At 34.0% G+C, this 17,773-nt stretch overlaps 1 protein-coding gene across 1 annotated transcript in view; it reads left to right on the plus strand.

Moving 5' to 3' along the window:
* Positions 1 to 17,773, plus strand: part of LOC100375196 (dedicator of cytokinesis protein 1) — a 67,026-nt gene that overhangs the window by 33,466 nt on the left and 15,787 nt on the right. The window contains exons 24-34 of the mRNA XM_085504465.1: positions 645 to 768; positions 2,587 to 2,764; positions 7,854 to 7,981; positions 8,673 to 8,768; positions 9,195 to 9,388; positions 10,023 to 10,202; positions 14,109 to 14,319; positions 15,298 to 15,383; positions 15,806 to 15,962; positions 16,549 to 16,680; positions 17,563 to 17,676. Of these exons, the coding sequence (XP_085360591.1) occupies positions 645 to 768; positions 2,587 to 2,764; positions 7,854 to 7,981; positions 8,673 to 8,768; positions 9,195 to 9,388; positions 10,023 to 10,202; positions 14,109 to 14,319; positions 15,298 to 15,383; positions 15,806 to 15,962; positions 16,549 to 16,680; positions 17,563 to 17,676 (1,600 nt within the window). The remainder of the gene's footprint in view (positions 1 to 644; positions 769 to 2,586; positions 2,765 to 7,853; positions 7,982 to 8,672; positions 8,769 to 9,194; positions 9,389 to 10,022; positions 10,203 to 14,108; positions 14,320 to 15,297; positions 15,384 to 15,805; positions 15,963 to 16,548; positions 16,681 to 17,562; positions 17,677 to 17,773) is intronic.

Raw genomic sequence — 17,773 nt, forward strand, 5'->3', positions numbered from 1 at the left:
ATGTCAAAGTGGGTGGGGCAGCTGACCTAGTTAAAGGATAAGTGGAATTATTCATTCAAAGAGGATGATTACACCTCAAGGAGGTTTTATTTTTATAAATAAATATTTTACAGTGTTTACATTAATTCATGATGTACACGCTGTATGAAACAGTGAAAGACTTACTGACAATACAAATGTTTCGGCTTAAACGCTCTTCAAATTTATTCACGCAGCATTTATAACTTCCTAGGTGAGAAATCATCTGCCAGCTACCGGTAGCTCACACCATAAAATCTCTAATTTAGGTGTCATTTTTCGAACATTTCAATTTTTCCTGAAATTGCAATATCGCTAAATAGTCATTAACACGGCGGCTATTCTTTTATATGTAATGCATTAGCATGTCAGAGACCAGCATTAGTTCCCACAGGAAATCGACAAGATTTGCCAGTACGGCAAATACGTCTATCAGTCGCTTGTCTAATAACATACAGGGTCAGTTATTAAACTTACCTATATGGTGTTAAAGCAGTATGTACGCACTTATGGTTAAACTGTTTTATAAACTTTTGGCTTTGTATTTGTAGTCACAAAGTAGTTGTAAAATGCAATTTCAGCTGACATTGAGTCAATCAGATGATATTTTGTTCTTTCATTCATAGAGTCAACGAAGGACGTGGTATGGATGAAAGGATTGAGTTTAACAGTGCAATGACTGAATTATTTGTATCTATTAATTGTATGATGAAGTATACTAGTACTTCTGACGCCATCTTGCTCTGTCAGGTAAAATTCATGATCATTCTTATGTGTGTGTATGAAATTTTTTTTTTTTTGGCAGTTCTTGTTTTGCAACATTGCACATGCATTCGCACACATGTAGCATGCAAGTAGTGTAGTAAATTGTCAATAAAAAAATTATACAACTCATGCAGTGTTTTTTTTTTAACACCTTGCCTTCTAAGATCCTTCACAGACGTACCAAATTAAATGACTCGGCTAGTGATGTTACAAATCAAATAAATATAAAAGCATTCATTTTTTCTCTTCACATACATGTATTTTCTATTTTTTTTCTCATCAGTGATAATAGCTAAAATAACTTTAAAAAAATTTAATTTCATGAGACACACACACTTTCAGTAATTTTAAAAGATTTGAACAGTTGCTGATTTACAGGGCTGTATACCACTTTAATTTTGGCAAACAAATTTTTTCAAATTCTGTAAGCCAGTGAAAGTGGTAACATTTTGTAGCAGTCAAAATTTCTCTGAGGTTCGAAAACACAGAGTTTTGTAGTTTTTTTTCTGAATTGACTCATCAAACTCCCAAGCTGCAGATTAACATTGTAAATAACATAAACTACAGTGTCCTACGATTGCCTTACATAATCCCTGAGAATAACAGCTTCCTTTTTAACATCTTCACCTAATTGGTTGGTTGATTTGGAATGTCCATTCATATAACAGTACATTTTGAAGGGGTGTGCATCTCTACTTTGATGTGTATTGCATGTTTATATCATCAGCTTTTCCCCATTCCATAATAATGACTACATTTATCATTTCTTTGCGTCATTTCAACTTCTTTTTTTTTTCTGTTGGTATTCACTTTATTTGCTCATTTAGTGTCGTCGTTCAAACATTGAACGTCACTCCAAAGTTCATGAATGTCTCCAGGTGAGTTGTCATTGGCTGTCATATTTGCACACCGCTCAAAACTAACAAATGTTGCTAATATCAATAGATCAACTGACAAGTCACATGACCTGTCGCCACAACCAGCCAAAAAGCATGTTTATTGTGGTTACCATTGCTTTTTAACACTCAGCTTTAGTTAGAGTTGATTTTTTTTTACTATTTTAAAATTTTATAGCCAGCCACATACACATTATCATTGTAATGTGATTTGTTCTCTGATCATATTTGTAACGCACACATATCACTGTGAACCAGATTTTTTTGGTAATTTAATAATTTTATGGCATTTGTAATGACAAAATTTTATGAAAGTTGCTGACACTTAATGTTGTAGGACCGCAAAGAAGTTTCACAAAGTTTCACCGACTGAAATGATAAATTTGTGTCTTTCTGAATTAAAGTTGTTAACAGTCATCAAAGTTTATGGCTTTACGTGTCGTAGGACAGCAGATAAATTTTCACTGTTAAGAAATTTCACGATATTCACAAACTTCTTGAAACTTTTAATGCCATCCTCCTGTTGTTCAAGTTAAATTGATCTAAATATTATGAATATTGTTTACTAATATTCTTCTTTTAGTTTCCATCTTAACTCTACTTGTTAATGCATTGAGTATTTTCAAATTTAAAAGTGTTTTTTCTACATATGTAAACTAACTACATTGTAAACTAGTGTGGTGTACCTGCACTGCATGGTGTTTGTGAATACATGAAGTATTATAAAAAGTAAATTTATAGAAGTGTGGATTTTACTAAATATGTCTAATACAAGAATGTGGAAATAGTAAATAAGATTATCTTGCAGCTTGGTCACATGACATAGACTTTAAGTCTGCTAGGACAAATGGTGGATTTTCTTTCATATCTTTGTTATTGATGTTTTTGTTTTGTTTTTCACACACAGGGAGCAGCACTGAAGTCATTACCCCTTATCATACCGGAAGTAATGCAAGTGTATGACCATAAAGAACTGAGTAAATTATTGAAGTTTTTCATTGAGAACATACCGCCAGATAGATTAGTCAGACAGAAGATGATATGCATTGACGATATTGTGCATAGTAAATTATTTGAGTTACCAGGTGAGGCTATATAAACACTAGAAATTAGGAATACTAATAAGCCCTGCACATGACTACTAATGGCCATGCATCTTGGTATTTTAAGGAGGTATTGTTGTTAGCACTAATTGCTATTGTTTTATACTTCAATTGTTAGGGTTTAAAGCCCAAGTGGGTCAAAACCATTTTGTAATTGTTCTGTTTATTGTTATACTCCTGCCATTTTTTTGAAATTTTTTTAAAAGACCAACTGGTACATTTTTATATGAATGTATTTTCAAAAATGCAGTCTGAGCAATAAGTCGTTTTCAAGAATGTAGAATGTTTTTTCAAATTTTTTTCTTATTCTGCAAAGCATCATGAGAGGGAGGATGCAGTTTGTTCTGTCTGTAATATCTCAAGCACTGTTACAGAAGGGACACATAACCAATACAATAATGAAGCCATTGGACAAGAGATGTGTTGTAACATATCAGATGACCATATATGGTCATGCGACCTCATTAAATATGCATAACTATTTCCAGCACTGTTACAGATAGGGACATTCCACCAGTGAAGCACAGCACATTTTGAAGACATTGTACATTATCATGTAACGATAGAAGACCATACAATGTCTTGTCAATAATATTAGCTTTGCTAATAATCCATGCATGGGCTCGAAAACCATCATTGCTACAACACAGCTATATTTGCTATTGTTTTTGACTTAATTAATTTTGTGTAAGGAAAAGTAATGTAGAAGTTCTCATTAAAAGAGATTTTGTACTTTAAGGTAGCGAGAAGGGAAATTTTCACTTTTTTCTTGATTTTTTAAAAATTGATAAAACGAGTACTTTAGACCTTGATACATCATCCCAGGTTTACAAAAGATCGAAATTGCAAAATAACGTTGCTTAAATTAGTGTTTTAAAACGCTAGCAGAAAAGACTACAACTGCCGTTTCGTGGATATTTGCATAATGTTTATCTTTGGTACGGTTTAAATGATAACATCTCATCTGTATACTCTGTTGTTGACGATTCTGATATAACGGGTGATAAGCTTCCCGTCGCAAACAATGCGTGTTTATCTAACGTCCATTGTCAGCATTATTGTCAGTCGAGACTTCGTCGGAGAAACATGGTCATACATCGATCGCTTAATTTCCGACCATGCGGTCTTGTCCGACCAGAAACCGTCCACATTTTAATCGCGTTTTTTTTCGCTCGCTCGCTCATTGAAACACCGACCGCTCGCCCAAACTGGCACATGAGTGGTCGTTTTGATAGTAAAGTGTAAACATACAACTAGTATTAACTATTATTAAATTCTGAACGATGATTCAAATCTAATAGTTGTATGACACTTGTATCGTGAAAGCAATTGGAATGTGATCTCTTGTTACGTGTTTTGGGTGCTTGTTCTAGATGTAATATTTTAAATTGTTTTAATGAGACAGTTACGTGAAAAAAGCATAGGTAACTCATTTTGAGAGATCAGAGAAACGAGAAAATGTAAATGATTAATTCCAAAAATAACGATACCACTGAATCCACGTCGGTCGGTCTGGTAAAATTTGACATTCAATTTTCAAAAATAAGTCACAATCATTGAACGAGTTCAGTCTATACAAAACATAAATTTTTTTCGACTAAAAACGGCCACATGCCCTGAAAAAGTCGGACAGAGCTTGACATGTATGAATAATTTATTGGGCTTAAAAAACGTGTCAAATTTAGTTAGCCATAAATATTTGGTGGCCAATCGATGAACAATTCGAAACTCAGGATTCACACGGAAGTCACCTAGGGCTGAAAATCATCGACTCTACTCTGGTTTACTTTATTTCCCAACTTGCAGAGAAAACTGATTCGCCGTGGACTCTAATGTATCTCAGTCTAGTATTTTCTTTTTGAACTAAGGTCAAATTCCATCCGTTTGTCAAAATATACCAATGTTTTTCAGCTAATAATTTTGAAGCCTGTCACAGCACAAAAACATTATGTGAATCGAAGCCGGAAATTGGATGGTACGACGACCCTTCACTTAGCATCAAATATGCTTTGTTACAACATCACTAATTGGCTGAAAGTCACATGATCGGAGCCGACCTGGGTCACAGAACCATATTTGTCCGTATTATCAACAGGACCTCGCAAAAGAACCGCACCCACATTTTCAATCTTTTTTTAGCGCGAAAGTTGCCAACAAATGTAAAAAAACTCGTGAATTTCATGGATTCGAATAAAATAACGCAAGCGATTGATGAAAATGATTATTAATATTTTCCCGGATGCTCTTCGAATTTTTTAGTCCCCGTTCGGACGCAGTCCGAAAACGGGGACTTATGTTTTGCCCTGTGTGCGTCCGTGCGTCCGTGATCACCTGTATCTCGAACATGCATGGACCGATTAAGTTCAAACTTCACTCATACATCACACATTATATGGGACATATGCACATGCATTTTTTTCATGATCCGATTAACGATAGCCGAATAGCGGCCATTTTAAGGCCGAAAATGCATCAAAATCGCACATTTTCACCATTCCGGACCCGGATCTCAGTTATGCATGGGCGGATTTTGTTCAAATTTGGTACATACATTAAACATAATAGGACCTTGATGCACGTCTTTTTTTTTTTTGGATCGGGTTCGAAATGGCCGACTGGCGGCCATTTTGTTTTAAAGAATTCAGTTCTGGATCCGTATCTGAGACATGCTTGGATTGATCGAGTTCAAACTTCACACACACAAGGTACATCATGTCACAAATATGTATGTGCATTTGTTTCATGATCTCATTAACGATAGCCAAATGGCGGCCGCTTTAAGGCCGAAAATGCATTGAAATCGCACATTTTCACCATTCCGGACCCGGATCTCAGTTATGCATGGACGGATTTTATTCAAATTTGGTACATACATTAAACATAATAGGACCTTGATGCACGTCATTTTTTTTTCCGGATCAAGTTCGAAATGGCCGACTGGCGGCCATTTTGTTTTAAAGAATTCAGTTCTGGATCCGTATCCGAGACATGTCTGGATTGATCAAGTTCAAACTTCACACACACAAGGTACATCATGTCACATATATGTATGTGCATTTGTTTCATGATCTCATTAACGATAGCCGAATAGCGGCCATTTTAAGGCCGAAAATGCATCAAAATCGCACATTTTCACCATTCCGGACCCGGATCTCAGTTATGCATGGACGGATTTTGTTCAAATTTGGTACATACATTAAACATAATACGACCTTGATGCACGTCATTTTTTTTTTTTGGATCGGGTTCGAAATGACCGACTGGCGGCCATTTTGTTTTAAAGAATTCAGTTCTGGATCCGTATCTGAGACATGCTTGGATTGATCGAGTTCAAACTTCACACACACAAGGTACATCATGTCACAAATATGTATGTGCATTTGTTTCATGATCTCATTAACGATAGCCAAATGGCGGCCGCTTTAAGGCCGAAAATGCATTGAAATCGCACATTTTCACCATTCCGGACCCGGATCTCAGTTATGCATGGACGGATTTCATTCAAATTTGGTACATACATTAAACATAATAGGACCTTGATGCACGTCATTTTTTTTTTCGGATCAAGTTCGAAATAGCCGACTGGCGGCCATTTTGTTTTAAAGAATTCAGTTCTGGATCCGTATCCGAGACATGTCTGGATTGATCAAGTTCAAACTTCACACACACAAGGTACATCATGTCACAAATATGTATGTGCATTTGTTTCATGATCTCATTAACGATAGCCAAATGGGGGCCGCTTTAAGGCCGAAAATGCATTGAAATCGCACATTTTCACCATTCCGGACCCGTATCTCAGTTATGCATCGATGGATTTTGTTCAAATTTGGTACATACATTAAACATAATAGGACCTTGATGCACGTCTTTTTTTTTTTCGGATCAAGTTCGAAATGGCCGACTGGCGGCCATTTTGTTAAAGAATTCAGTTCTGGATTCGTATCCAAGACATGTCTGGATTGATCAAGTTCAAACTTCACACACACATGGTACATCATGTCACAAATAGATATGTGCATTTGTTTCATGATCTGCTTAACAATAGCGGAATGATGGCCATTTTAAGGCCGAAAATGCATCAAAATCACGTATTTTCACAATTCCAGAACCGGATCTCAGTCATGCATGGATGGATTTTGTTCAGATTTAGCACAATGTGTTGTACATATGCAGGTGCATTTCGGTCATGATCTGCTTTGAATGTATATGTCACTCAAATATGAACGGAACGGGGACGTGTCATTGACAATGACTTGTATTTTTTTATTTCAAGGTAAGAAATGGCTAGTTGAATGCAGTTGTTCACCACCAAGATCCGCAAACAACTCTAGCTCTGTTTTATTAGATCTCTTATCAGAGACACTTGAAAGATATAATAATGCAGCAAATCTACAGTGTTTTATTAACCAAAACTGTTTTTCGCGTTTTTCTCGAGTTGAAGATTTGATTGAGTACGACTCATTGGGACCGCCGCCAAATCAAGTACGTTCGGACTAGGACATTCATACTCGCAGTTATCGTTCAAAAGATAATGATGGTGCGAAATATGTCTGGGTTTTTAAAGAAAATGCTTTGTCACAGAATAATAGTCTATTAAAGGTGCCAAGTATGAAATAATTTGGGGACAAAAAAACAAACCTGCATAGAAATCGGAATAATAGGTCTTTTGATTACTGTGGACACATTTCAATGGACTTGATTACGGACAATGCATGACGTAAATTTCACCAGGAAATTCTGCAGTGTGCTCGCGCAATCGCGGACTTAGTCATTTTTACAAGGTTCGGCATTTTTGATGTCACGTGATAATTATGTAAACAATGACTGTCCAGTTTGTGCAAACTTGTACCTCTATACTTAGTCTTTTAAAATATATAAGCTAAATTACTGTTCTGAACGAGACAACAGACAGAGAATGTTTTATTCGAAAACGTCACAAAAACCTTCTTGCTACCTTAAGAACATACCATTCATTCATCATGGTGTACTCTCAGACTATCTATCTATCTGAAAATCAAACAAAATCGAGTTAAATTCGAATGAACTGACTCGTATGCTGTTTTCACAGAGAGTCGGGGTATATTGTTACAAGTCATTACAGCTCAGCTGAAGCCATTGCTTGAGAGGAAAGAGGAGTCGCATATATGTGTTAAGGTCCTGTCAGATATAATGGAAATACTTTACAGAAAGGATATAGTAAGTATTAACAGATTCAGTATCATTAGCGGATTCCAAAGAACACTTCTTTATTATGCTCAAATATAACCATTTACTAAACCTAAGCTTCACAAACATTCCTATATTTAGTCACATGATATATAACTTGTTAGCATATGAGTGATTGTCCGCTGCGACGTCCGTGTCAATGTTTTACTTTTTCGACTTCTTCTTGAAAATTACAAGCCTGAATGCTTTGATACTTGGTGTATATGTACCTTGGGTAGACCTCTCTCTGATTTGTTTATTTCATGATGATATGTTTAATTCTCTAATTTTGGTGAATATTTTTGTCATTTTTGATGAAAAGTGATATTTTTGAATTCTTGTTGAAAACGGCAAGTCCGATTGCTTTGATACTATACATATTGTTCATTTCATAATGATGTTTTTAGTTCTTTAATTGAAATGTTTTATCTCAGCCGACAGGCTGCTTGTATTTATTTATTTTTGTTAAATACAGCCTGAAATGTTTTGTAAAATTGTTTGACTTCTGAAAATGTTCTTTCATGTCAATTGTAGAAGCGTGATATTGCATTAAATTTGTATTCACACTTACATGTACATGTAATTATTGTACATATGGTATGACCTCCTAACTCAGTATTCTTTATGAAACAACATTTCAAATTAGCGAATTTCCTTGACATTATGTTATTTTTTCTTGCAGGGACCAACACATACTGATGTTGACATTTTGATGAAGGAATTATTGCGAACTGTCATACAGACCGTCATATTCATGGATAGAGATTCTCAACTCATTGTATGTATGCAAATTTACTTTAATCATTATACAAATGCCAAGCATGGGAGCTAATGTGGTCACCATGTCTGTGTGTATGTGTCTAGATATTTATTTGATTGTTATTTTACTTATAATGCAGATACTCGTGGTATTGTTATCATTGTGAAAGTTATGGTCACGATATCTTGACAGTTTGATTGTGTCACATGACATTTGAACACAGTTACAATACACAAAGAAGTAAAACAAAATGTGGAAAATAAAAAATTATTTAAAATGCAAATTTATACATCAAGAAATCATTTTTCATAGTTTTTAGTGTTTTTGTGTTTCTGATGTTATATACATACATTTTCATCATACTCGTACATGAACAAAACCAATTCGGGATTTGAGCAAGGTAATTTAAGGAAATTTAACTATGTTTTTTTCTTTTCTTTGTAGGGTAACTTTGTAGCATGTATGATTGGCCTGCTTCGTCAAATGAGTGAATATCACTATCAGAATTACATCAGTAACTTTAGTAACAGAACTGATCTTGTAGATTTTCTCATGGAGATATTTATGGTCTTCAAAGACCTGGTGTCCAAAAATGTCTTCGCCACTGACTGGGCTGTCATGATAATGTTACAAAACAGGTAAGTTTATTGTCTTGAGCTTTCAGGCTCTGATAAAATAATCCTGTAAACAGGATAATTGACAGAAGTACTGTATTAATTAGTTTACATGCAATTTAAGGGGCACTTCATTAGGAGGACCCCTCAAATACAGGTAACATGCTATGCCTTTTTTGGAAATACTCCCATGATGCCCCACTAGTTGCCATGTCAACATCCTCTACCAGATGTTTCTATCAGATATGTATTTGAACTTTCAGTTGAAATAAAGCCCACCTATCAGCAGCACTAGTTTGAACATCTTAGCTAGCCATAGTACACTTTTCCAGCCATCGTCTCACCACTATACCTTGGTAGATCCTGTTCCCTCTTCAGGAAGCATCCCCCATTTTGTTTTGTTTTTGTTTTTGACTGCCAACTCAGATTAGGTACATGCATGTTTCCATGGCGCATCTGTTCACATTTATCTGTTGTACTGAGGTCAAATGTAACTTCTCTGTTGAATCATTCAGAAATATTTTTATGAAACAAAACAAAACTGTGTGATTCACACAATGCTCTCTGAATCATGACAAAATAAGCAATACAGTTTAGCAATATTCGAATCTTGGAAAATGTTACCCACTGTGGTTACTAACGGCCATTTTGTTTTCAGTGTTATCCTAGGTGCCATGAAGCAGTTTTCACAAACTTTGAACAAACACTTTATTAGTGAGAAGGAATTTGAATATCAACTATACAACAACTTCTTCCACCTATCTGTGGCATTTCTAACGCAAGAACCATTGCAGTTAGAAAACTTCTCCACTGGCAAGAGAAACAAGATTATAGAAAAGTAAGTCGCCAAAAAAATAATTTATGATACACAAAAATTGTTCCACCTGTTTTATTATTATAATTCATTGTAGAGCACACTTTCCACTATGCAGCACATTAAATGGGACATTATGTTGTGATACTGTCTGTGTGTTTGTCTGCATGAATTGTGATCACATTGTTCTAGATAGCGACTGATTGACCATGCTGTATAGCTGTATACTCGCATATTAATGACAAATATTCATTCTTTGGCATTATTGATTATTTTTATTCATACATGTTGTTACTTCTCAGCTTTGCATCACATCTTTACATCTGCTTCTCTGTGGAGACACAATAGACTGACTTTGGTATACAACCTTGCAATCTAGAAAAAATATTGTCTATATTGTGCTTGGCACATGAAAATGATTTCATGTTTATCTAATTATGTATTAAAAAAGGCAGGCTTAAATTGACAAATTTCACAAGAGGGAAAATTACTTTTGTGGAAGGACTAAAATTGTTTCAATTTAAGCCTTGAATTTTGATATTTATTTATTTTAATACTTATTTGTGCGTGGTCAGTATTTTCGTTTCTGATTGCACTGTGCTTTATTTTGTATGCCTCCAATAATCTCATCACAGACTTCTCTCATGAACTCAGTGTCTTTCATCAATACGCTTACATTCTTTATACATTTCTTCTTTTAACGCTCTGCTATATTGGAATTAACACATAGAAGGTACTGTATTGTCATATTTATCTCAAGTGCTTTGCATAGCATGCTCAATAATCCAGAATATTGAACTTTTCATTCTCTTAAAGTTGCATTTCCTCTTTGAAAATATATGAAACTATGTTCCTAAAACAAGCTAAAACATGGAATATGTAAAAATGAAATTGTTGTCACTAAAAAATATGAAATATTAATTAAAAGTTATGACATTTTACACATATTTCATTTTGAGTGTACTCGAAACTCTTATTCCTCAGACAAACATATCTACAATGTAACACCTCCAAGGATGAGTAATGATCTTAATCAGTGAGTGTTTACAAATCTAGATTACCGTACTTTGAAGAGAATCATTTAAATTCATCGTTAATTTCTCATTAATCATTCATATAAACCCTTTATGGGTTATCTCAGAGATGTTATTTCAAAGATTTGTAAAATGGAAATGCACCTTTAAAATGTCATGTTCAAGATGTATTTAGCATAAACCTCAAACCATGAGATTTCTTAATATTCCTGACCCCCTAGTGTGATAATAGCAGTGTCTTGATTGTCACTTAGCGATGTTTCTACAATTCATCTTTCTAGACAGGGTGAGGAAGGTGAAGCAGGGCAACTCACCCGGATAGCACCATGTTGGCCTGCTACAACTTTGTGATACTACTGACCTTATGTGCTGAAATAACTCTTGTATTAATGTATTCATAAACATGTTAGAAGGTTAAGAATGGAGAAGAGGTTTACCGGTTCACACTAATTATTTTTAGAGAAGAATTATTTTAAACTATATATTAAATTATATGTTTTATGAGAGTTTATAATTCACACTAATTAAAGATTAATGTCAGGTTTTGTGCAACCTTCATGCGCTCATGTGACTGCTAAGTAAAATCTCTTATTGCAACTGTACTGTGAAGAAATTAAAAATGATACCTTATTTTTGTTATTGAAAAATGTAGAATAAGACATAAGAAACAAAACAGTCCAGCAATTTTTTACTCCCGTGTGCGAAGCACACAATGGGAGTCTTTGCAGTTACCCTGTCTGTATGTATGTATGTGTGTGTGTATGTATGTGTGTGTGGGTGGGTGGGTGTGGGTGTGTGTGTGTGTGTGTGTGTTCGTTCGTTCGTTCGTCTGTTCCACTGATATCTCAAGAACCATACATGGGTTTTCGATGAAACTTGGTGCATAGATGCTCTGGGCTAATGCGCAGATTTGATTAGGTTTTGGTAGAAACCCCATGCATATTAATTACCTAGCTTGCATGATAATTAGCTCATTTTTAGCTGTTCCATGACTGTTACACTGATATCTAAAGAACCACTCATTGAATTTTGATGAAACTTAGTACATAGATGCTCTGAACTAATGCCAGGTTTTGATTAGTTTTTGGTGAAAATCTGTGCATATTAATTACCTAAATTGCATAATGATTAGTAAATTTTCGGCTTTCCCACTGATGTCTCAACTACTAATCATCACATTTCAATGAAACTTGGTACCTAGATGTCATAGGACACTGCACAGACCTAGTAGTTTTAGGTTAATATCAGTACATATTAATTACCTAATTTGCATAATAAATTAATTTTCAGCTTTTGATATTTCAAGTACTAAGCATTACATTTCAATGAAACATGGTACATAGATACTCAAGCACTATGCGATAAATATTTGTGCATATTAATAACCTGATTTACTTAATTAGTTAATTTTCGGATTTTCACGTATATCTCAAGTACTAAACATGACATTTCAATGAAACTTGGTACTATGCAGAGATCTGATTAGTTTTGGGGTAAATAATTGTGCATAATAATTAACTTATTTGCATAATTATTTAATTTTCAGCTTTTTCACTGATATCTCGAGTACTAATCATCACTTTTAAATGAATCTAAACTATGCAGAGAGCCAATAAGTTGTTGGTATATATTTATACATATAACATTGATTTTTTTAAATGATCATGAAATCTTCTGTGATGATAGGTAAACATCTAAAGTTGTTCTAAAATTAATTCACACTTGACTGTGTGATTTATTAATTATTTAAAATACATGCAAATTAAGTCATCACAGGGTGTTAATTTTGACCACTGTTTTGAGTACGGTATGTTTCATTTATGATAGAGCTTTGAAATTGTCATAGAATAATAAGATATACAGGGTTTGCGCTAATGTCTCGGCAAGACAAGTCCCACTTACAAAATTTCAAGAAATTGAAATTTGACCTTGGATAACTTTATTAGAGTTTGGGCCTGAAAAACTGGGTCCCTCTTCAATAATTGGAGTCCGAGAAGCAAAATAATACTCTACTACATCCTTAAAACAGTTGTCTACATGCTTAAATACATACATGTACATGGTTAATCTGTAATTTCATTTGAATGCCAACATCCTGTGATGTTGTAATTCTGCTAATGTATTTTTTTATTGATAAAGAATAGTTATGTTTGACTCCTAAAGGTCACACATCCTGGTACTTTCTGTCTTTCTTCTTGAAGTACCAGGATGTGTGACCTTCAGGATTCTTAATAATACTTAATAATGACTCATAATATAATATTTGATTACTGCTTATGTATATTTAGTTTTATAAAATTTACTTATTAAGTTGTACAAGAAAGAAGCCTTGTAAATGTAAATTTCCTGTTAGTAAATTTTTTGCTTTAAAAGTCAGTGTGGTATGGATGTTATAAACTGTAGAATGGTCGCTACAAAACCAGATGATTAAAATGCAACTTTATACAGGGTTGCAATTTAATAAGAGTTTAATTAAACTCAATTAAATTGTCACTCTATACAGTGTTACATTTAACATTCTTGCCCAAAATTGTTTTTGTACTTTTTTTCTTTATATCCTTCAATATTTTTGGAAAAGAACCCTAATTTTGAAACCAACAGACAAAATTTCAGTCAATTTTCAGTTTTTACTCAAAAAATTTGGCTATTTTTGTCCCAATATTCTGAAAAGAAAATGCAGACTATATATTTTGTGAATTTGTGATGAAAAGAGGGAACTGGTGAAAAAGTTAATCGTAATTGAATTAAATTCAAAGTAGTAGAAATAACATACAAATTGTAACTTGATTTGTAATGGTTTGTTTAGCTTAGGTTTACAGAGTATATACAGTATACAATTCATATACGGTTGATAACTTGCATATAATTATACAATCGTCTTTCTCTCTTGCTGCAGGTACAAAGATATGAGAAGGGAAGTTGGAATTGAAATAATACGGATGATGTGGTATCACCTTGGTGGTCACAAAATACGATTCATACCGGAAATGGTTGGACCATTCCTGGAGGTCACATTGATTCCAGAAGTTGAACTTCGTAAAGCTACCATTCCAATATTCTTTGATATGATGCAGTGTGAATTCAATAACAGACATCATTTCAAGCAGGTGAGATTTGCAAAACACTTATAATTATAAACTTCAATAGTGCATCTCAAATAGCAGACAAATATTAGTCACCAAGCATCTTGTTTGAAAGACTAATCTTAAGTTTTGGATTAATTTAAAATTAGCGTTAGTTGCGCCATCCACCGTGCTCCAACACACACCTGACAGAACGATGTAGTTTCTCACTTCCCCAGACAATTTTTTGTTGATACCAATTAAATTGCAGGAACGTCAGATAGCGACAGCCATCAAAGAGTAACTATTCACAGCAGAGTTTGTTTGTTGGCATATTTCCATCCAATGTTTATCAACTTATTGAAAACAATCTGTGATTTTTGCCGACAATGCAAACACGACTTTGACTGATGGTGTTACCATGAGCACCAAAATGAATATTCAGTGAACTCATTGCGAGAAGGCGTGAACTTTGTGTTAGGTGTTAATGGGGGGGGGGGCTGATGCTGGTCGGCCGGCGAGGACTTACTCATGCCTACATGTCAGGCTAATTTTAAATATTCTTCCAGTACTCATAGGAGTTCTTTCTAAGCTTTCTTTGATATTTTTTAGATTGAGTTCAAACTGGCCGACTAGCGTTCATTTTGTTTCAAAGAATGTAGTTTCGGATCTATTTATCTGACATGTCTAGATCGATCAAGTTTTAAACTTCTCAAAATCACACGTTTATCGTTCAGGAACCAGATTTCAGTCATGTATGGATAATGGGACATTGATGTGCTTCATTTTATTTTTCGAATTTAGTTCAAAATGGCCGTACGGAAACTATTACATTACTTGTTTATATATTTCACATTTGACTCATTAAAAATCAATGCAAATAAACTTCATGCAAAACTGCCAAACTGTCTTTCAGAGAAAATTAATTCCAGCTAAAATTAATTATTTTACATTATACATGTATCTTATTTGAAATGAATCCACACATGTATTTTAAATTCTTGTCTTGTTTTGTTTCAATAGGTTGAATCTGAGGTGATTACACAATTGGATGTTCTGATAGAGGGCGGTAGAGGGGATGAACAGTATAAAGATTTATTTAATGTTTTGTAAGTTTAATAAATCAATGTAATATTTAATTTTTGAATTTGAATACCGGTATTGTATTTTCCTTTGAAACATACTTTGGAACTGTGGAATTGATAAAATAATTTATTGATTAATCACCAGTTTTCACCACCAGTTCCGTTCCCTCTTTTCATCACAAATTCACAAAATATTTGAGTTTATAGTCTGCACTTTCCTTCAGAAGATTGAGACCAATATAGCCAAATTCTTTGAGTAAAAACTGAAAATTGACTTAAATTTTGTCTGTTGGCTCCAAAATTAGGGTTCATTTCCAGAAATTTTAATGAATATCAGAAAAAAGGGCAGAAATTTTAAAGAATATCAGAAAAATTTGTGTGAGAAAGTCTGGGATGAAAGGTTAATGGTTGGTTATCTAATGATTGTTTTTCTGTTTTTTTCACAGAATTTCTGATCTGTGTAGCAAGCATAAATTTCTTTGTGATTCTGGTTCAGAATTCGTATTGTTAGTAACTCGACTTTTAGAAAGATTATTAGACTATAGGGCTATAGTGACAGACGAAAACAAGGAGAACAGGATGAGTTGTACAGTGAATTTACTGGTAAGTTTGTTACATTTAGTAGTACATGATGACTTATTTCCTCCAATTAGGGCATCATTTAACTAATGGAAATATTTATGTGCAGGCTGCAAATAACTGCAACTCAACTGCGAGTTAATTTAGGCCAGGAAAATTCTCTTTCATGTTCCCACCCACATTTACTACATGACTACATATAATGGGTTACATAAAATCATTGTTTTTCACTATTTTTTACTCAATGAGTTTTAAATTTTTGGATTTTTCAGTAAAACAATTGTTATTTTACATGTTACATGGATTTAATTAAGTATATTTAGCAGAAATAGCGAAATTAACACCCAGTGAAACATTAATGCACTTACATGTTGTTTTTTTGCAACCTTGTGATTGGATGGTGCAGTGATTGTTGATGGCTTGTATTGAAGTACCCATAATTCATTGAAGTAATAAATGCCCAACCTAGTGCCAAAATAGCCGCAAACTTCATAGTTTTAATTACCACAAGACATGCCTACATGTTTTTTTTCCAAATTTTCAAAATATAAAACAAATTATTGTTTTGTGAAAGGTGACAAAATGTAACCAAAATGTTCAATTATTACAGAATTTTTACCGAGACATTAACAGACAGGAGATGTATCTGAGATATCTTTACAAACTATGTGACTTGCACTTAGAGTGTGACAACCATACAGAGGCTGCGTTTACATTGCAGATGCATGTGAGTTCTCTGAAGGTAAGGCGGTAACAACCAAGTCTTCTTTCTCAAACAGATTTCTGTGTAAATGTATAATTGAATTTTATTTCATTGAAATCCTGCATTATGCATGAAAGTAAAGCGTGGTGTTTGAATTAAATGTAAATAAACAATGTATTTTACGTGCATTGTATACGTCGCTATGAGTCCCATATCGAACAGAATGCGGCACGACGACTGCCGCTCTTTAAACATAAAAACGGGACAAACAAAGGTCGCAGCGACGTTAAAACATCGCTTGGGATTCAAAAAAAGTCTTTTAGAGTATTTCCACACTCAATAATATGCTTATACATATATCTTGGCTAATTTTTAAAAAGTACGTATATTTCAATGCAATATTCTTCTGATCAAAGATTGACATTTTGACAGTGAGCTATAAAAAAGAAATTTACATTCAAAATAAGATCGTTGGTTTTTGTGGCTGACGTTCAGTTCGCACCTTTCATGCAATATGCAAGATCTCGCAGTGAATGATTATGTCATCTATTTCCAAGATCAAAAGTAACACAAAGTGTAGTTGGAATTTGTTCACTGTATAAATAAGATGATATATGCATGAATATAAATTTAAAATAAAAGCTGGCATTCCCTGCTGTTACTAAATTATGATTACAAATAGGAAAAGATGTATATTAATATGAACTCTGACACCACATATTAGTGGATATGTTCACCTTATTGTTTTCGTACTTTACGATGTTATTGCTTGGTTTGCTCAGTCATGATTATATCATATTTATAATGTGTCGTCTTTGTGTCTATTCATTTTAGTGGAGTGATGAGATGTTATTGCTTGGTTTGCTCAGTCATGATTATATCATATTTATAATGTGTCGTCTTTGTGTCTATTCATTTTAGTGGAGTGATGAGATGTTATTGTTCCATACAGAGAAGTACCCAAATGCACATACACAGAGGCAACTGAAAGAATGCTTGTATTATGATATTATTGAACATTTTGACAATGGCAAGGTAATATTTAGCAATAATTCTATCAATATTAAGTTCTAGTTAAAATTACTGATTGATTTTCTTTGTGTCTGACTATTCCACATCTAAGCATATACTC

This window comes from Saccoglossus kowalevskii, chromosome 10 (assembly GCF_978046115.1).
Source record: "Saccoglossus kowalevskii chromosome 10, keSacKowa6.1, whole genome shotgun sequence".
Lineage (NCBI taxonomy): Eukaryota > Metazoa > Hemichordata > Enteropneusta > Harrimaniidae > Saccoglossus > Saccoglossus kowalevskii.